Genomic DNA, 22,351 nt, shown 5'->3' with positions numbered 1-22,351 from the left:
CTGTGGTCGACGAGAAAGTTTGAAAGTCCACTTGATGATGTTGAATCTTTAAAATCTTGAGAAAAGTATTTCTTTTTAAGCAAGCATGTATTCACTTCATCAAATTCTGATATTTTTTGATGATACACGGTTTGTATTTTCACAAATAAACATTTAAAATTGAGTTTATACCAAAATGGATACATGGATGATACAGCAGAGGATTGGGAGAATGTCATGTGGTCAGATGAAACCAAGATAGAACTTTTTGGTATAAACTCAACTCGTCGTGTTTGGAGGAAGAAGAATACTGAGTTGCATCCCAAGAACACCATACCTACTGTGAAGCATGGGGGTGGAAACATCATGCTTTGGGGCTGTTTTTATGCTAAGGGGAAAGGACGATTGATCCGTGTTAAGGAAAGAATGAATGGGGCCATGTATCGTGAGATTTTGAGCCAAAACCTCCTTCCATCAGTGAGAGCTTTGAATGGTTGACCAAATACTTATTTTCCACCATATTTTTAAAATAAATTATTTAAAATTCCTACAATGTGAATTTCTGAATTTTTTTTTCACATTGTGTCTCTCACAGTTGAAGTGTACCTATGATGAAAATTACAGACCTCTGTCATCATTTTAAGTGGGAGAACTTGCACAATCGGTGGCTGACTAAATACTTTTTTGCCCCACTGTATGTTTATGTATATACATATATATCCATCCATCCATCCATTTTCTACCGCTCAGCTACAATCGGGCGGAAGGCGGGGTACACCCTGGACAAGTCGCCACCTCATCGCAGGGCCAACACAGATAGACAGACAACATTCACACTCACATTCACACACTAGGGCCAATTTAGTGTTGCCAATCAACCTATCCCCAGGTGCATGTCTATATATATATATATATATATATATATATATATATATATATATATATATATATATATATATATATATACATATATATATATATATATATATTATTCCCAACAAATTATCTATTACTAATTACCAAACCAATAATTTCTTTTTTTCTTTGGGAGAGTTCTTATGCTCTTATGCAATGTCACCCTCTGTCCTGCAGAGGGCCACACTTACATCAAAGTGTGCACAGTTGCAAATATTGCGCATGCGCAATGTTTTGTGCCTTTCGAGGACCCGTAGCTTCCACGGCGGGATTCAAATCAAGTAGGGACCATAAGTGTCAGGAAGCTACTTTATTTATGTTAATAAAACATTTAGAGGGAGACATTTGACGTAGCGTAACTAATTTCAGTGTTGTATAAAACAAAAACAGCATAGCATTGTAGCGAGGCAGAGTTTAGCCGGATAACTCTGCTAGAATAGCAGTAGCATTAGCCGTTTGACAGTGGTAAAAGTAGTACTCGGTGAAGGGTTTGTTGTCCAAAGATGTGCTCTTTGTCCTTGTTCACTCCTCCGCTTCCGTCCGGACACACGACATTGTGTGAGTCCAACAACGAGCTGCTGTCAGGGAGCAACCCGGCGGAGCTACTCAAACAGGTATGACTCTCCCACTGATACATCCATCCATTTTTGCCGCTTATTCCCTTTGGGGTCGCGAGGGGCGCTGGTGCCTATCCATCCATCCATTTACTACCGCTTATTCCCTTTGGGGTCGCGGGGGGCGCTGGTGCCTATCTCAGCTACAATTGGGCGGAAGGCGGCGTACACCCTGGACAAGTCTCCATCTCATCGCAGGGCCAACACAGATAGACAGACAACATTCACACTCACATTCACACACTAGGGCCAATTTAGTGTTGCCAGTCAACCTATCCCCAGGTGTATGTCTTTGGAAGTGGGAGGAAGCCGGAGTACCCGGGTAGGACATGCAAACTCCACACAGAAAGATCCCAAGCCCGGGATTGAACCCAGGACTAATCAAGACCTTCGTATTGTGAGGCAGACGCACTAACCCAGGGGTGCCCACACTTTTTCTGCAGGCGAGCTACTTTTCAATTGACCAACTCGAGGGGATCTACCTCATTTATATATATCATTTATATTTATTTATTTATGAAAGAGACATTTTTGTAAACAAGTTAAATGTGTTTAATGATAATACAAGCATGTGTAACACATATAGATGTCTTTCTTTCACAAGGACAAGAATATAAGTTGGTGTATCACCTGATTCTGATGACTTGCATTGATTGGAATCAGACAGTAATGATGATAACACCCACATTTTCAAATGGAGGAGAAAAAAAGTTGTCCTTTCTGTACAATACCACATGAAAGTGGTTGGTTTTTGGCATCTAATTCATCCAGCTTCCATACACTTTACAAGAAAAACATTGGCGGCAAATTCCGTAGCTTGCTTGATTGACATTCACGGCACCCGAGGGTCTTGTGAGATGACGCTGGCTGCTGCCAGTTCATTATTATGAAAAAATGACAGAGAGGAAGGCGAGAAACACTTTTTATTTCAACAGACTTTCGCGCCGTCCCTTCCGTCAAAACTCTAAAGGCCGACTGCACATTTCCTATCTTCACAATAAAAGCCCTGCTTCATGCTGCCAGCGCTAACAAAATAAGAGTCTCGGAAAGCTGGCGTGCACAAGTGATGTGCACGCCAGCTTTCTGAGGGATCGCTTGTGCACGCAGTTTTCCGAGACTCTGTATTTAGTTAGCGCAGGCAGCATGAAGCAGGGCTTTTATTGTGAAGATAGGAAATGTGCAGTCGGCCTTTAGAGTTTTGACAGAAGGTACGGCGCGAGAGTCTGTTGAAATAAAAAGTGTTTCTCGCTTTCCTCTCGGTCATATTTGAATAATAATGATCTTGCAGCAGCCAGCGTCATCTCACAAGACCCTCCGGTACCGTGAATGTCATTTAAGTGACGTCTTGGTGAAGATTGATGATCACTAATTTTTAGGTCTATTTTTTTAAAAAGCCTGGCTCGAGATCGACTGACACACCCCCCGCGGTCGACTGGTAGCTCGCGATCGACGTAATGGGCACCCCTGCACTAACCCCTCTTCCACCGTGAAGTTCTCCCACTGATACAACCTTTATTTAACCCGAGAAGAAACCCATTGAGATTGAGGGTGACCTGGCCAAGAGGTCAACAGCACATGTCACAGAGCAGTTTCAGAAAAGTAATAAGTTAAGACATACATTTAAAGTGCATAAAAGAGAACTGTAAAATAATAAAGATGTACACCTTTTAAAAACACAGTCACTGTGCAAACGTCTCTCGCTGTCTGTCCCTCACACTGTAAAAAAAAAAATTCTGTAAAAAAACGGTCATCTACTGGCAGCTGTGGCTGCCAAACGAAAACCATAACATTAAAGTAAAACATTGTAAACCAAATAATGATCCAAAACATTATATTTACAGATATTTTCATGAAACATTTTGCGGGAAAATATCGTAATTTTACAGATTTTTACTAAATTATTACGATCAACCACCTTTAATAAAGTGACGATGCAAACAGTTCTGCAGAAAAATACCTTTATTCTACGGAGTTTTTCCAAATTATTATGATCAACCAACTTAATGAAGTGACAATTTTGGCAGTTCCACAGAAAAATACCATTATTTTACAGATTTTTTCCGAATTGTTAAGATCAGGGGTCTCAAACTCAATTTACCTGGGGGCCACTGCATGTAGAAACTAAAATGTATTCACGTTCTTTGAATGGCTATCCCGACCTAGCAACATCCTTGCCGATCCTCCCGATTTAACCGAGAGACAGGCTGTGACCCTCGCGAAGGATTGTCCCGACCGGATGTCGCCCGGACAAGTGTTTTAAAGGGGTGCCATGACAGCACTGCCTTCATCGTCCTCGACAACCTTACGTCGCGTTCGCTCATTCACCATTCTAACAGCGCGTCGACTAAGCCGCATGTTGTATAAGGCTTCGTTGATAATACAGTATTGGCTGCAAGACATACTTGATCAACAGCCATACAAGTCACACGGTGACTGTACAAACAAATATAACACTGTTACAAATATGCACCACACTGTGAACCCACATCAAACAAGAAAGACAATTACATTTCGGGAGATCATCCGCACTATAACACAACATAAACACAAAACAGCAATGCCAAAAACTCTTTTGCCAAATTCAGTCCGTACATAGGGAACTGTTAAAACATACTCATTGTTAGAGCCTAATGCAGTGGTTCTCAAATGGGACTACGCGTACCCCTGGGGGTACTTGAAGGTATGCCAAGGGGTACGTGAGATTTTTCTAAAATACCCAAATAATAGCAACAATTCAAAAATCCTATATTAATTGATTAATACTTCAACTAAATATGACTGTAAGTTCATAAACTGTGGAAGGAAATGCAACAATGCAATATTCAGTGCTGACAGCTAGATTTTTTTGTGGACATGTTCCATAAATATTGATGTTACAGATTTCTTTTTTTGTGAAGAAATGTTTAGAATTAAGTTTATGAATCCAGATGGATCTCTATAACAATCCCCAAAGAGGATTGTAATAAAAAAAGAGGATTGATGATTGTGTAAATTATTGCAAAGATTGTTTATGTAGATAAAAAAATAAAATGGGCCCCAGCACTGAGCCTTGCGGAAGTCCTTTGGTAATGTCCAGTAATGAAGAGGTCGTCCCAGCCACCTGCACACGTTGTGTTCTGCTGGAAAGATAGTCTGTGAACCAAGCAGCTGTATTTTTGGATATTTCAACGTGATGAAGGGCTTGAATCCATGACATACAGATACAGTTGCCCTGCTTTATCGCTAACTTGATTTCCAGAAATCATTGTATCACAAAGCACACTTGACAAGATGAGGTCATGTGATAGAAACCAGACTCCAATAGGTCTAAATAAGCCTTGTTACTTCAAAACAGTGTGGAAACACATTTTATTTTTACTCCAGATTATGTCCTTATGTGTTCTACTTGAATTAAATCATGTGAATGTTGATTTCCATCAAATAATAACTACTTTGAGGCATATACAAAGTAGTTGTGTATTTATAATTGTATAGGGTTCACCTTTCAATAATTAATAAAATGTCAACAGCTAATAAGTAATCCATCTCATGTTGTCAACAGGAGTCAAGTCCTTTGAGTTTGTATTTCCCCCGAGAGTCCATGAAGCTGCACTGTCGCACTGAGAGCAGCAGCAAGGCGGCCTTCTTGGACCACTCAGAGACATTGTGGACGAGGAGTGCAGCAGTTTGGTATGCTAATCGGACGGACACACCTAGGCCATGTCCACACGAACACATAGAGTTTCATAAACACATATTTGGGGTTAAAAAAAATCTCCATCCACCCAAGTGTACTTTGAAAACTGTCTATGTCTACACACAAACACATACACTTGATGTCTTGCACATTTTGTCCAATCGGAAGCCTGAAAAAAAGCAGAAATATCTGATTATCTTATTATGTTTATTTTGATCGACTTTAGACGTACATCTTTAAAACCAGCCTGCACGTACACAGAGACCTGGGAACATTATTAAAGAGCGAATGTACGCCTGTGCTGCTGAAACCCAACACTCATAGAATTATAACGTGTTCAGCAACATGATAATATATTACATGAGCAGTGAAGTGTACATTATTTCTGTAATCTGCACACACTAACGAGCAAAGGAAACCATTTTGCATGTTTAATGGAATTATAAACCATTTAATCATCGATATAGTGATATGGCACATGTGTAATAAAGTGTAAATTGTCTTTAAGATCACTACACACTACAAAGAGGATGCTACATTAGGTTGTTTTTTTAGTTGCTTGCTCACTTTTTACTCGTGAGCACGGTCGCAAAACATGTAAGTTAACTTCATGATTTGTTGTTAAACAACGACTAAAAACATGAGCTAATGTTGCACCTTTCTTATGACAGAGCAAAAGAGCTTGTCAAAGTTGTCCCATCAGGTGGAGGTTTGACAACAATCATATCCAAAACAGCTGACTGTCATTAGCGCTGAAGGGAGTGTCGCAAAGCCCATTTTGATGTGTCTTTTTTATTAATGTTGAATGAAAATAGCAGCATGTTTAGATTTAAACATACAATACCCCGTCTTCCGCCCGATTGGAGCTGAGATAGACGCCAGCGCCCCCCGCGACCCCAAAAGGGAATAAGCGGTAGAAAATGGATGGATAATTCCTCCTTTAGTGTATTTAAAGCCAGCAAGGCAGTGTTGTTGAGGTTGGAAATGACAGCACACAACCGTGACATCACAAGTCTCATTTTGTGCCATATACACGCATACGCTGAGCGGAGAGTTTTGGAACTCTACACTTTGGCCAGCGTTTGTAAAAGTCTGCGTTTTTAAAGACAAAAGTATACGTCTGCGAGTAGACAGGAGGCCTAAGCGCAGAAATAAGTATGCGTTTATTAAGTATCTGTGTTCGTGTGGACATGGCCTTAAACACTTATGTGTGTATTGCCAAACCTAAAACTTTTTAATGTTTTCAATGTTGTTTAAGGCAGTCCCAGCTGCAGAAAAAAAACATTTTAAGTACCGGTAGAATGAAAAACAAGTTAACTTTACGTGCTTCATTGTATCCATTCAACCATATTCAATTGTATCTATTAATGTCTTCATTTATCCAGGTCATTGTAATATCAGGGCATTCAATTGATTACTACTGTACTGTTTGGTTTATGTTAAAATATGTTTTGCTTCTCATCCGGTATTGGCACCAGTCACTAAAGTAGATCTGACCAATCTCAGTATATTGGCATGGACTGATGAAGCCCACATTTGGGGTTCGATGATGTCACAATGGGAACGCTTCCGCATCCTGCCCATATCATCAGATCAGTCATACTGGAAATATGATAAAATTAGAAAGACATGTTCTGTCTATCATTCACAATCCCTTTGTAAGATATGACCACCCTTTTTCTTTTTTTAATGCATTCCAGGTCTTAAATAAATCAGTTAAAAGTCTGCTAACAATGGATTCAATGGCGGCTCTCTATTCCCCCAAACAAAGCACTAAATAACCACTTAAAACTAGCAACAATACTCTTATTTACACATTGTAACTTAAACATTAAACAAATATTAGCGATGTTGTTATTATAAGTGCTAGCGCGGACAAACAATTTTTTGCGGCGCGTTGATAATAAAGATTTAACGAGCTTGTCCTGCTGTATTGTAAACTGGCCAATGTCCTGCTGCGGCATCGCATCTCTGCTCGTCAAAATTATTCTAGATTATTAAATCATGCATCGCATCTGGATAATAGGAGAACCAAGCCATACATCTAGAAGTTGTTCATCTGTGTCATTCAATTCATACCGGATGATGGTGACACAGACACAACAACCAAAGACATCACCTACAGGCAGCAACTTCTTCTTTTAACTCTTTATGTACAATATGATTTATTCTTTATCTAAACATGTAGATATAAACATCCTATCAGTTGTCATCGCAGTTAAAGCATACATTGTACTGTAAGCGATCATTTTATTATGTTTGTATTTCTTGTTTAGCACTTAGCAATACTGCTACATGATGCTATATTGTTTCACCAAAGTTGAATCTGTTTAGCACACAATTTTTAACACAAAGCTCACCCTTTTTATATTCAGGATCAGAAATTTTAGGTTCTCTGTAATAATTTTACATAAAGTAATCATTGGCTCTCTCAAAGTCTGCATGATTTGCATTGTTGTTAATGAGGGAAGGGATCTGTGGTTCCCACCTTTACATCACAGGTCACGTGACTGGCTTGCTCATTATCCCTCAAAATGGCTCAGGTATCTCTATGAGATTAGAATCAGAATCAGACATACTTTATTAATCCCAGAGGGGAAATTAAATTAATGCTATTTTGATCATATATATTTATTAGTAAACTTTGTAAGTCCTTTGGTGTTATAAATTTAGATATATATGAAAATAGCTTAAATATAGAGTTAACCTGTTTTTTTATTTCTACTGGTGCTTTAAGCAGGGGCATTACTTTTTTGAGGGGGGTTAACTTTTTCAACCTACAAGTCATTTGCTGCGAGCTGAACAATGGGTCTTGACCACTCCTAGAGTGCGGAGAAATACATTTCATCCGAGTAAATAGGGCCAGTTTATCCCAAAATCTGAAAAACAAACATAGTGTTGTGCTGTGTCCATTCATTCCACTTAAGCATGTATTCAATAAGAGCAGCAACACGGGTTGTGGCATGTCGATAGCTCCATGCAGCTTCTGTACTTCAAACAGAAGCACTGATATCAACCTGAACACTGAACAAAATATTCATACTGCGAGAAATAGTAGAAGCTGTGCAAGTAACCCAAGTAGGTGTGTGCGTGCGTGTGTTCCGTAGCGAATGTAGCTACCTTTCCTCGCATGAAAGTTTACTCCTGTGTTACTGTTTACTTTCGTGCTTACATTTCCAGTAGAAGTGAATGGCGCTGCTTCCTGCTCGCTCCAACCATCCATACTGTTATCTATGCAAAGTTTAAAACCCAGTATCCGTGATGGTATGAGGGTGCATTGGTGCCCAAGGCATGGGTAACTTACACAGCTGTGAAGGCACCATTAATGCTGAAAGGTACATACAGGTTTTGGAACAACATATGCTGCCATCTAAGCGCCGTCTTTTTCATGGACGCCCCTGTTTATTTCAGTAAGACAATGCCAGGCATTACAACAGCGTGGTTTCGTAAAAAAAAAAGAGTGCGGGTACTTTCCTGGCCCGCCTGCAGTCCACACCTGTCTCCCATCAAAAATGTGTGGCGCATTATGAAGCGTAAAATATGACAGCGGACACCCCGGACTGTTGAACGACTGAAGCTTACATAAAACAAGATCGGGAAAGAATTCCGCTTTCAAAGCTTCAATTATTAGTTTCCTCAGTTCCCAAACGTTTATTGAGTGCTGTTAAAAGAAAAGATGATGTAACACAGTGGTGAACATGCCCTTACCCAACTACTTTTGCACGTGTTGCAGCCAAGAAATTCTAAGTTAATTATTTTTTGCAAAAAAAAAAAAGTTTATGAGTTTGAACATCAAATATATTGTCTTTTAAGTGCATTCAATTGAATATGGGTTGAAAAGGATTTGCAAACCATTGTATTCCGTTTATATTTTCATCTAACACAATTTCCCAATTCATATGGAAACGGGGTTTGTACATACACTATATTGCCAAAAGTATTTGGCCACCCATCCAAATGATGACAATCAGGTGTCCTAATCACTTGTCCCGGCCACAGGTGTATAAGATCAAGCACTTAGGCATGGAGACTGTCTCTACAAACATTTGTGAAAGATGGGCCGCTCTCAGGAGCTCAGTGATTTCCAGCTTAGAACTGTCATAGGATGCCACCTGTGCAACAAATCCAGTTGTGAAATTTCCTCGCTCCTAAATATTCCAAAATCAACTGTCGGCTTTATTTAAAAAAAAAATGGAAGAGTTTAGGAACAACAGGAACTCAGCCACCAAGTGATAGGCCACGTAAACTGACAGAGATTGGTCAGCGGAAGCTGAAGCGCATAGTGTAAAGACCTTCTGCACAGTCAGATGCTACAGAGTGCCAAACTTGATGTGACATTCCAATTAGCCCACGTACAGTACGCAGAGAGCTTCATGGAATGGGTTTCCATGTCTGAGCAGCTGCATCTAAGCCATACATCACCAAGTCCAATGCAAAGTGTCGGATGCAATGGTGTAAGCATGTCGCCACTGGACTCCAGAGCAGTGGAGAAGCCTTCTCTGGAATGATGAATCACACTTTTTTCATCTGGCAATCTAATGGACGAGTCTAAGTTTGCAGGTTGCCAGGAGTACGTTACATTTCGGACTGCATTGTGCAGAGTGTGAAATTTGGTGGAAGAGGAATTATGGTGTGGGGTTGTTTTTCAGGAGTTGAGCTTGGCCCCTTAGTTCCAGTGGAATGAACTTTGAATGTTCCCGGATACCAACACATTTTGGACAGTTCATGCTCTCAACCTTGTGGGAACAGTTTGGAGCGGCCCCCTTCCTCTTCCAACATGACTGTGCACCAGTGCATAAAGCAAGGTCCGTAAAGACATGGATGACAGAGTCTGGTGTGGATGAACTTGACTGGCCTGCACAGAGTACTGATCTGAACCTGATAAAACACCTTTGCAATGAATTAGAACGGATATTGAGAGCCAGGCCTTCTCGACTAACATCAGTGTGTGACTTCACCAATGCGCTTTTGGAAGAATGGTCAAGAATTCCTATAAACACACTCCGCAACTTTGTGGCCAGGGACAGCCTTCCCAGAAAATTTGATGCTGTTATACCTGCAAAAGATGGACCGACATCATATTGGGTTAGGAATGGGATGGTACTTCAAGTTCATATGTGAGTCAAGGCAGGTGGCCAAATACTTTTGGCAATATAGTGTATATGTCGCAGGACACATTTCATCCATTAATTTTTACCATTTGTCCCCGTTGCGGGGGGCTGGAGCCTTTCATTTGGTAGTAAATGTCCGCCTTAAATAAATAGAAAAATAGGAAACACTGCCTCATTAAAACTTGCCATGCCTCTAGATTTACCAGTTAATGGTTCCTTGAGACAGAGAAAATTACTTTTTGTAAAGAGGTAATTCGGTAAAATTAGCTTTAACTTAAAGTTGTGTAGTTGTCATGATCGAGGCCTCGCCTGCTGATGGCATCATAGTGTGGCCTTTTTCACTTTCTCCCAGGTATACACATATTGCGATGTGGAAAATGTTAAAATACTAAATTTTTTTAGGGGGCGGTGAGAAATCAAACTTTCATATCTCACTAGGAAAAGCATTTTAAGAGTTACATATATATATATATATATATACACACAATTTCAGTTTAAGAGCTGTAATTGGATACCGTATTTTTCGGACAATAAGTCGCAATTTTTTTCATAGTTTGGCCGGGGTTGCGACTTATACTCAGGAGCGACTTATGTGTGAAATTATTAACATGTTACCGTAAAATATCAAATAATATTCAGTGTTTCCCACAGGTCAGGGATCTATTTGTGGTGGTGTGGTCGGGCGGCGGTGGGATGGGTGTCAGCGGCGGCGGCGGCGATGACCAAGAAGAACGCGAAGTTGGAATATAATTACAACACTTTATGTACATATTTATATACATATTTATATAATATTTACACATTTATACAATATGTAACTACAAGCTCCATTCACAGACAGAGCCCCATTGCTTTTATGAGCGGTCGAGCGAGTCAAAAGCCGAAAAGAAAAAAAAGAAAAAAATCTTTTTTTATTTTTACTTGTTGCGGCCGTAATTCTTTCGTGGCGGGCCGCCACAAATAAATGAATGTGTGGGAAACCCTGATATTATTTAGCTCGTTCACGTAAGAGACTAGACATATAAGATTTCATCGGATTTAGCGATTAGGAGTGACAGATAGTTTGGTAAACGTATAGCATGTTCTATATGTTATAGTTATTAGAATGACTCTTACCATAATAAGTTATGTTAACATACCAGGCACCTTCTCAGTTGGTTATTTATGCGTCATATAACGTACACTTATTCAGCCTGTTGTTCACTATTCTTTATTTATTTTAAATAGTCTTTCAAATGTTTATTCTTGGTGTTGGGTTTTATCAAATACATTTCCTCAAAAAATGCGACTTATTAATCCAGTGCAACGTTACATATGTATGTTTTTTTCCTTCTTTATTTTGCATTTTTGGCAGGTGCAACTTATACTCCCGAGCGACTTATACTCCGAAAAATACGGTACAAATAAAAATTCATATGACTGGATATCGTTTTGTCAACATTTTCGTCTCGTTTTTATATAACTAAAGTGTCAGTTAATTTTGTTACGGAATTGTCTTAGTCAATGTGCTTTTGTTTTGATTAGAAATCGTCTTTTTTTTTTACCTGCTCTTATGTACAAAACACAACCTAAATAAAATAAGCAGCTTCCCAGTGCCTGCACACACTGTTTAAAAGATACATTTCAAGATGTTCCTCTTGTCGGACTTTTAATAGTTGTTTCAATGTTGGAAACTCATGTTAAACAATGCCAAAGTATCAAATCATAAGGTTCATTCATTTGTGCATGAACTTACATACAGTTTTGAATGCTGCTGAACGCTGTGTATTGCAGTGTTATTTTTTAATAGTGGGCCAATTGTGACGGGCGTACTAATGTGGGCACTTTGAGTTCATGTTCTCTGCCAGGCTGCTTACTGTATATCTGCCCTATCTTGCTTTCTCGTCTGCTGTGATGTGTATAACATGAATGCTCCCATGTTTTCTTCTGTTCACAGCATTTTACACGGGACTTTTCTTATGGCCACTTTGAAATTTGATTATCCGCTAAAGTCTGACGAAAAGGACAATTAATTTGAGGAAATACAAGAAAATGTAGGATGAAGTATTATTTTCATCTATTTGTGGTATGGGCACAATATTCATGACGTGCAGTGAAATAATGCAGATGTTTAAATGTGACTCTGGGATAAAATGTAGGCAAAATTTACACCAAAGTTTATGCAATAGATATTAGCTAGACCACAAAGACGTGTGTTGAAATGTAAATTAGACTCATCAGAGGTCCCCTTTAATGTATGACATTTTGACCACTGAATATTTCAAAGTATGCCGCATGTGATTGTCTCACTGTTTTTGGCTTATAAAATGTTAAAGTTGTGGACAATTGTAATCATGCACTACAGGTTTGATCAACAGTCACACTGTGAAGGAGGTACCATATTTATTGTACTTTTTCCTATTTAGGCGGGATAGTGGTTTCACAGGACTACTGAATGAAATCAAAAACTCCCATGAAGAGGGTATGTGCATTTCTTCAGCCATTTTAAGAAATTAATATCTACACTATTGTACATTTTATAGAAACCTGAATGCTATCTCCCACAGTGCCGACATGGTTGTCAATGAGTTCTGGCTGCATACTGGCCCTATTGGAGAGGATTTATTCTTTTCATGGCTCCTTGTTTCCTCATCTCACGGTAAACTGTGCCTGATAATTAAATTACTCTACGCAAAAAGATGATAATATTTAAATGTGCTTTTTTTTGTCCTGTGGCCTGTAGTTGAGCAGTGAGAACATGATTGCAGAGTTTTCTCAAACACTAAACTGGTGAGTAGCTGTTAAGTAAATTACAATTTTATTTTTGAATGTTTTAGTCTGCTGGGCCATCATCGAGCTGAGACCAAGTAGACATTTAACTGTTAATCCAAATGTGAATGTCCCTGGTTTTGTCTTCTCATATTATTTTACTTTACTTAGGTACTCAATAACTTTTTCTGGGACCAAAGTTGTTCAATCTCTAAATAAACAACCTTTTTAAAGTTACAAAGGACATAAAGCTAGTATTGTTTGCAAACGATACAACTGTGTTTTATTCAGGAGAGAACTCACACAAACTAATACAAATTATTAAAGATATTACTGAATTCAAGAGACATTTAGACAAAAAAATTACTCCTTGAACCTCAGTAAAACTAAAATATTGCTATTCAATAACAGCTGAAGAGAAAGTCAAACACAAATGCAAATAGACAGGGTGGACTTGATAGAGTAAAATACATTTTTGATGCAATAATAGATGGCAAAAAAACAATATGCAACATATGGTGGCAAGAAATAATGAATAATGATGAATGCAAAATATGTATTGGACAAAAAAATCACTCCGTATTCTCTACCGCTCGCTCGTGTTACCATATCTGAGTTATTGTGTAGAAATATGAGGAAATAACTTCAAAAATACACTTCATTCACTAGAGGATAGTTAGAATAATAATACATGATGTTGGTTATCAATCATTGAAATTTAACTATTTTGTGAATTTACAAACAGCTAAAATTATGCACAGAGCAAACTTTAACCTGCTACCCAGGAATTTATAACAAAAGTGTAGAAATATAACCATAGAGAAAAATTTAATTTAAAATATTTGTATGCATGTACAACACATAAAACATTTAGTATATCATTATGTGCAATTCAATTATGGAATGGAGTAAGCAAATAAGTCAAACAAAGTACTAATATGATACAGTTTAAGATTACAAAGTACAAAGAAGAAAAATGATGCTAAAGATTTTGAACCTTACTGAAAATTAGCTTATTTTATTCATCTCTCTATGCGAATTACAACTTATTTAACTTGGAAGGAAGGGACTTTATTATTTAAGGAGGAAATTGTCTTCAAAGTGAGAATAGGAAGTGAATCATATGTGTTAGTGATTGCTATGAAATGGAAAAGGGGTAAATAAGCTCTGCTTCGACTTACTCTTTCCGAACATGTTGAATAAAGAAACTGGAAATGGTGATGTATCATATTTTAAACTGTGTGCATGTTTGAAATAAACTTACTGTTGAGTAAGCACTCACAACATTGAATATCTAATTCAGTGGTTCTCAAACTTTTTTCAGTGATGTACTCCCTGTGAACATTTTTTTAATTAAAGTCCCCCCTAATCAGAGAAAAGTATTTTTGGTTGAAAAAAAGAGATAAAGAAGTAAAATACAGTATAATGTCATCAGTTTCTGATTTATTCAATTGTATACCAGTGCAAAATATTGCTCATTGGTAGTGGTCTTTCTTGAACTATTTGGAAAAAAGATATAAAAATAACTAAAAACTTGATGAAAAATAAACAAGTGATTCAATTATAAAAAAATATTTCTACACATAGAAGTAATAATCAGCTCAAAGTGCCCTCTTTGGGGATTGTAATAGAGATCCATCTGGATTCATGAACTTAATTCTAAACATTTCTTCACTAAAAAATACATCTTTAACATCAATATTTATGGAACATGTCCACAAAAAATCTAGCTGTCAACACTGAATATTGCATTGTTGCATTTCTTTTCAAAGTTTATGAACTTACATTCATATTTTGTTGAAGTATTATTCAATAAATATATAATTTTGAATTGTTGTAATTTTTAGAATATTTCTAAAAAATCTCACGTACCCCTTGGCATACCTTCAAGTACCCCCAGGGGTACGGGGGCCTTCAAGTACCCCCAGGGGTACGCGTACCCCATTTGAGAACCACTGATTTAATTGACCACCACTAGCTTTCTAGCTTTAAGTACTTTTTTCACAGCAATTAATAAAATTGATACAGTTAGCAAAATTCAATAAAACTTGTGAGTATCTGGGTGAAGCTACACTTTACACAATAGTTTATGTATATCATTTTATAATGGTAACCTAAGACTGTATGAATAAACAACCATACAAACAAATGTTCTAATATTTTGTCAGGCCGGACTGTGTGGTGCGAGCCTTTGCCTGGCACCCGCATACAGATAAATTTGCTGTTGCCTTGCTGGACGATTCGATTAAGATCTACAATCCCAAAAGGTGACATCTCTTTTGCCAATTTGAAAACTTAGATTGTGAGAAGCAGTGAAGCATGTTAGTATTGTTTGGAAACATTGAGAGAAAATCACATTTTGGCCGAACCAATTTCAGTACTTCTGCATTTGAATTGATTCTCTCAGTGCAACGACTCCCACTCTGAAGCACCGGTTACAAAGGAGCGTTGCAGCGGTGCAGTGGAAGCCACTGTGTGCGTCTGACCTCGCTGTCGCTTGCCAGAACTGTTTACTAGTCTGGCATGTAGATCCCTGCTCACTATCCACCAGGCATGTAAACATCTCAATTAAATGTTGCATCCTTTATGTGTTTCATTACAATACATGTAACTTTTGCTTCTTGAATAGGCCTTCGTCTGGATGTGCACAAGTTTTGTCTCATCCCGGACACTCTCCAGTCACTTCCATCGCTTGGTCGCCAAGTGGCCATCTCCTTGTGTCAGCCTCGCCTATGGACACAGCAATGATGGTAGGAAGCTCTATCTTAGTCTTCTATCTTCTAGTGAAACTAATTAATTCACGATCACAATTTCAAATGCCACGATTAAATGAGAATGATAGTCGGCAATATTAACATTTAAAAAACAGGCGCTGCTGCATATCAAATCAAGCACTTTCACAACCGCAGCAACAGAAAACAGCTCTGAAGTGTGCGCCCGCGTCCACAACAGAGGCCATTGTGTATTGACACAAAACTCCATCAACATTAACATTATTTTCAACATTAACATTCACAAACTTTTACTTGGTTTCTGCAGCCAGTTACTTTGTTTCACTTAATTTCTCGGCGTGCATTTAAGACGGCACTGCTATCATTATCCTTTATTTAATTGCTAACTTTGTCAGTGTTCAAACAACATAAACACTATAGCTCAAATGTTTTGTCATGTCATCAAATTGAACGCAGGTTGTAAAGTGACAGCACGCTAAGTTGTCATTGAGGCACGAAGCTTGTGTGTTACATGTGAGCGGTATCACTCCTATTTGTTTTTGTTTTTGTTGGCCAAACTGTTCTACTGAACCACAGTGTTGTTGGAGAAGAACACAGCTTGTTTGTTAGACTTTATCTTCATTGGCCAATTGGCTTTGTGTTTTCTATTGACACAATGTGACACACTTTTTGACACAATGTGTGGGTGATTTTGATGTTAACAATTTTAGTGTGCTTGCGTATGAATCCAGGAAAAGTGCAAATGTTATTGTGCTCAACAGGCTCTCCCACATGAGTTCAGTCGTTACACTAAATAACTATATTTTTGTATTTTGTCATTTGTTATTCGTGTTACACACAACAAACGATCAAATATGTATGATTAGGACAAGTGGTATGTCCAATTGGGCCACCTATTAAAACGTGGCTGTTTTTTTATGCCACCATAAAAAAACATAAAAAAATAGAAAAATAGAGTTGAAGGCACCATGTATTAAGAAAAAACCGACATATTGATACAAAAAACAAACAAAAACACATATTTGTCCATCCTTTTTTTTTTTAGACTATTTCAAGGGGCTGTTTGTAACATTTACACGGATGCCTAGAGGGCGCCAACTTTCCAATGTATTTTTCACAGTATATCCCACCCTCTTACACAGGTTATCCACAGGATTTTAAAAAGTCTTAAATCTAACAATTTCAATTTAAGGTCTTAAAATTCACCTCAAATCTAATAAAAGGTTATAAATTCAATTTTGAAAGGTCTTAAACATCTATTTACACTACTTTTTTTTAAAATGTGCATAAACTTCAGTCTTGCATTTAAATGTTAGAATTTTTTAAGAGGCTATAACGTAACTACAAAAGAGAACTAAAGTGGGCTAGGTGTGCTGCCCGGTCAGAAAAATTTGCACACTAGGTAATGTGCAATTTTTTTCTGTGCTGTGCGCGGGCAACGGTGTCTTGTTACAGCTTAGCATAGCAGCGGAGAAAACGTAATGAAAGCCCACAACAAAGGTAAATTACTTGCATAAGATGGGTAGGTGCAAGTTCAATGATTTGTGGCTCCAGAACGTTCCATTTAACACATCCTTGAAGCCGGTGAATGAAAACTTATAAAGTGTTTTGCACCCGAATGTAGAGCCATCGAGGACGAAAGCGTTTGTAACGTTGCGATAAAAGTAAATGAAATGATAATGTAAAAGTCAAAAGTCTTTGTTAAAACTAAAAAAAATATATAATTCTCTCATATTATTTCTACAATGTATTCCTATAATTTCAGGCCATGTTCTTATGCCTAATCTTTTCTCCAAATGTATACAGCAAGTGACATTAAATGCTATAAAGTTTATGGTTTGGTGAGGAAAGCTAGGGACATTTGCAAATGTCATCTTGCCATGCTTAACTAAAAAATAGTCTTTGTTTATTATATGTTTTCAAAAAAGTCACAAAAACAGGTAAAAATGTATTCATACATACCAGATACAAAATGAGCTTAACAAATTTGAATGTTATCCACATTATTCACATCCAATTTCTGTTTGAGGTTTGCATGCTATAATCGCCTCTTTTCTTTTTAGACAATCGCTGTGTCTGCACTTTGTTTTTCATAACTTTGTGCAAATACAGTAGTAGTGCTGTCGATGTTTTTATCTGCTTGCTCAATTCTGAATGCTGCAAAAACACTCCAAAAGTTGACCATTTAGCTTTGGCAGAGATGCTTATAGTCCCTTTCACAAACAATATATTGCTGTGCTTTCCTCTAACATTGCTTTCGTTCTCGTTGTTGTTTCATTAAAACACTTGATATGAAGCACATTGCACCTTTTGCAAGAACATTTTTTCATGGCAAATCTGAAAAATGTAATATAATGCTAATATTTTTTCTTTAATTAGTTTGGAATAGAGAGTGTTCAAGTGTATTTAGTTAGTTTAACCATTTTTCCAATGTGAAAGAGCAGTGACTTAATTCATATACTTGTATACTACATATGCAATTTATTCTGGCCCTCTGATTTTTCTTTATGTCATTGTACTTTTTTTGTTCATAAGTATGTGAAATGGTCTTAACTTATATTCATTATGGTCTTAGAAAAGTCTTATATTTGACTCGTTGAAACCTGCAGAAACCCTGTTACAGCCTCTCATACCTAATGATGTAATTACGTACGTATACAACTCATGCACTCGCATTAGCTTTTGGTGTTGTTGGTTAATATTACCAATTCGGATAACTAGCGTTAGCTGTCATTGCATGTATATTCTATCATAACAACAATATGACTGCAAAATGTACGTTGCTTCTCTTGGACTGCTTTTGTATGTGTTGACGAGACCAAGTGAGTGACAGCCGTAAAACTCCAATCATTTTATTACATAAACTTGGTAATTGTGTAAAATATTGGCAATTATCAAACAAATGTGTTCTGTTAAACTACTAATGACTAATGGTAATTTAAGCTACCCTAGCCGATGGTGTTCTTGTTATATTTTTTGCTTTGAAAAATGTTACTGTAAGGAGTGTGCAGCCCTACTTCATTGTCAGGCCTCTTTCAGGTGTGGGATGTTGCGGCAGAAAGCTGTGTGCCCCTACAGCGTGTTGGAGGTGGTGGGGTCAGCTTTCTCTCCTGGTCCACTGATGGTAGCCATATTCTCGCCTCGACACCATCTGCTCTCTTCAGGTTAGAGACTCATAATTACATTTTGATACGGAGTCCTACTGCCCGACGAGCACACTTCAACGTAGTACACAAACAAAAAGCTTTATTGTCATCGCACACAAGATACAGGGAAATCTGGTAGTCAATATCTTTATGGTAATTATGGCAGCATGGCTCAGGTGGCAGAGTCGTTGTCTCCCAACCTGAAGGTTGCAGGTTCAATCCTCAGTACCCCTGTGACCATGTCGAAAAATCCTTGAGCAGGATACTGAGCCCCCAGTTGCTCCTGATGCCTCGTCATCAGTAGGTAAATGTGGTAATAGTGCCAAAGTGGTTTGAGTACCTTGAAAGTAGAAAAGTACTATAAAAGTGAAGTCTATTAAACATTATATTATATATTTCATCAGGGTCTGGGAGACCAGGATGTGGACGTGTGAGCGTTGGCCGTGTGTAAAAGGCCGTTGTCAGGTGAGCATTGCCACAATATTTTAAAGACTCACCCATTTTAATTGTTTCAGGCATGTGATTTTTCCATCTAAAGTCGGAATTCCGTCTTTTTTAATCTTGGGGGGGCAAAAAAAAATTATCTTCCGTTTTTCCGTTTTTTTTTCCGACCCTAAGTCAAGATTCGTTTACTTGCCGATTCGTCTTTTGTAATCGAGACGTAGCTAATATTACACCGTAGTTGATTGGTCGATATGTTCCTTGTGACCAATCAGGACATCTGTTATGAATGATGACGTTATTACCGCCATTTTCCAAATGTAAATGATGTCAGTTCTCGAGAAAAAGGACGCTTCACGAGTAAAAGAAATTGATAAACATGTCAAAAATAAGTTTCGATGGGACTGGATGGAAAGGGAAATCACTGATACTGTTGGGAAGAAGGAAGTTTTTGTTTGGCGATTTTATTCGGAAAATCGATCGTCCCGGAAAAGTTTTGTGCACGTGGTGTCATGATAATATTGACTATGGATCACGAGGTTTCAAGGCTTCGGAAGTACATGCGAAACGCCAAAAACATATGAAACAACTTGAAACAAGGAAAACAAACTTTTCACTAGCTGGTACTTTTGGATTTCAACCGAAAGTGAGCAAACCTTACGGACTTCATCCTTTGTTTACATCGACAACTGCCGTAGACATCGAGAGGAAAGATCCACCCAAACGACCCACTTCAGTTGCAGACAGGGTAGTTAATAATGAGGTAAGTTAAAAAATATTTGCTTGCGAAATACGCATGTTTGTTTTAAATATCAACCAATTATTGCTTTGCGAAATATAAATGTTTTTTTCTAAAAACAAAAAGCCACGTGAAAATATTATGAAATTACAGAAATTCGAAGATTCGTACTATTGATTCCAGTTAACAATTTATTTGAAAAACATTTGCATGTAATACTATTTTGTAATATTAAGTTCTTATGTAGTCTCTAGAAACAATATTGTCAGTGGTGTAACAATCTTGAAGGTAAATATTTTCACACTTGTTTCATGCAATCTCCTCACATTATTATTATTTCCTATTTTCAAATATGAGTAAACAATACTAAACATGTTTAGTTATTTTCATAAATGTATATCCCATTTTGGCGAAAAGAATGAAATGTTTACATTTGGTATTTTGTTATCAATGTGACACCTGTGGATGTGAAATGAACACAAGATGTAAATATTAGTGACTAAATACTGTTGGGACTGAACTATATACAGTGATTCATTAGGATAATTGGGGTATGTATGTTCTATTAATGATGTTTTCATGTCTTTAAACACTAAAATATTTTCTTCAAATGGTGCTGTCTTTGTTAATTTTAGCATGTTAAATTGGTGAAAAACCAGGAGCTTCGGTGGAAATTTTTTCAGTCTTTTTCATTGTGGTCAAATCACATGCCTGTTGTTTTCTTATTGCAAATTATCTATCTTTTTTGTTTGGGCAAGTCTGGTTGTTGGAGTCCAGATGGAAGTCGACTTCTCTTCACTGTGCAAGGAGAAACTGTCATCTATGCTTTGACCTTCACTGACAAACAAGGTAAATTTATGCCGTAACAAAGAAAGTCGACTCAAATGTATTCACAATCCAACCGAGCAAATCCAGAAATATAAATTTTGTTATGTGATTGTTTTTGCAGTAGATCCCTCTGTATTGTATTTGTAGGGTCGAAGACCTAATGTGATTTTGTGATTAATTGGCAGGTGCACTCGCATGCACTTTAAAAGGTCCACTAGCAGCAGCAGTGGTGGCCGACCTGTCAGAGACCACCTTTACCACGCCAGAGGGAGACGTCACGTAAGAGCATGGTCATCAACTTTTAAATTCCTTGTGTGTTTAATTTGATATGTTTGACTTGTACAGTGTCGGTGGAGAGATCCAGTCCCTTACTTGGGACCCGAGAGGAGAACGACTTGCTGTGCTTCTCAAAGGTCCTTATTTATATTTCTTCTATGACAACATCAGCATTGTTTGATTTGTTAATATAATATTATGAACCAGCTTAAGGCAATACTCTACACTAAATATTACCATGCCATGCATTTTTGATGACATTAGCCAGAATAATGTCATTTTAATAGCTAACGTGAATCCCGCAAAAATACAGTATTTAGAGTATTTTGACCATGTCATAGTTTAATTACACTTTACATTGCTAACTTTTGGATGGGTTGTCAGGTGATCCACAAGCAGACCGTCCTGCAATAATTGCAGTGTTTAAGACCAGAACGCGGCCCATTTTTGAACTTTTGCCATGGTAGGTGTTTCAATCTACAGTTGCTTTTCATACCTGTTTACTGTTGCCAAGCTACAGACTGGAATGTGTCCTCCTTTTCCTTAGTGGTTTTGTTCAAGGAAATCCTGGTGCAGAACCAAGACTGATGCAGTTCCACCCCAAATTTCAGCATGGTGCTCTGCTCACTGTGGTCAGTCAATACCCTAATCGTCATATTCAATTAATGTAGTGTTTTCTTGAAAAAAAACAGATTAACTTTATCAAGTGCTTCTATTTTTTAGTGTTGGTCCACTGGAAGAATTACACATGTGCCTTTCTACTTCATGAGTGGCAACCCTCCCCAGCTTGGCTTTAATGGCAGTCAGTCACTACCACGCCATCAGCAGCATTGTACTGACCTAGCCAATCAGTCGCTCTTTACAGAACTCATGTCATGACCATTAATCATATATCTCTAATTTGTAGCATGTTTGCCAATAAAATGTTTTGAAGGACATTTTAAGCTGGTTCTCTCATTCATCAAACAGAGGCAGAATTATCACAGGATGGGCCTCGTATTGAAGAATGATGTGATACTGAAAATCACTTTTCAGTTTGTGTCAAATGAGATGAGGATGCAAGAAGGCAGCAGTGCCTTTGGACATTGTTGGTAATTGACTTTACTTTCTATGTCCATAAAATGTTTGGCCTGCTTTCTATTTGTT

The 22,351-nt window shown here is 37.8% G+C and overlaps 1 protein-coding gene across 1 annotated transcript; it reads left to right on the top strand.

Moving 5' to 3' along the window:
- The first annotated feature begins 1,104 nt into the window (after nt 1–1,104).
- aaas (achalasia, adrenocortical insufficiency, alacrimia) lies at nt 1,105–22,149 on the top strand. Its single transcript, XM_061904601.1, has 16 exons — nt 1,105–1,508; nt 5,050–5,177; nt 12,701–12,756; nt 12,842–12,933; nt 13,018–13,064; nt 15,212–15,310; nt 15,451–15,594; nt 15,673–15,793; nt 18,815–18,939; nt 19,326–19,386; nt 20,860–20,950; nt 21,115–21,208; nt 21,275–21,342; nt 21,590–21,668; nt 21,753–21,837; nt 21,929–22,149. Exons 1-16 carry the CDS (start codon nt 1,398–1,400, stop codon nt 22,082–22,084), a joined length of 1,557 nt encoding a protein of 518 aa, XP_061760585.1. The 5' UTR covers nt 1,105–1,397; the 3' UTR covers nt 22,085–22,149.
- The last annotated feature ends 202 nt before the right edge of the window (nt 22,150–22,351 follow it).

This window comes from Nerophis ophidion, linkage group LG06 (genome assembly GCF_033978795.1).
Source record: "Nerophis ophidion isolate RoL-2023_Sa linkage group LG06, RoL_Noph_v1.0, whole genome shotgun sequence".
NCBI classification, from domain to species: domain Eukaryota; kingdom Metazoa; phylum Chordata; class Actinopteri; order Syngnathiformes; family Syngnathidae; genus Nerophis; species Nerophis ophidion.
This window is presented reverse-complemented; position numbering and strand designations above follow the sequence as displayed.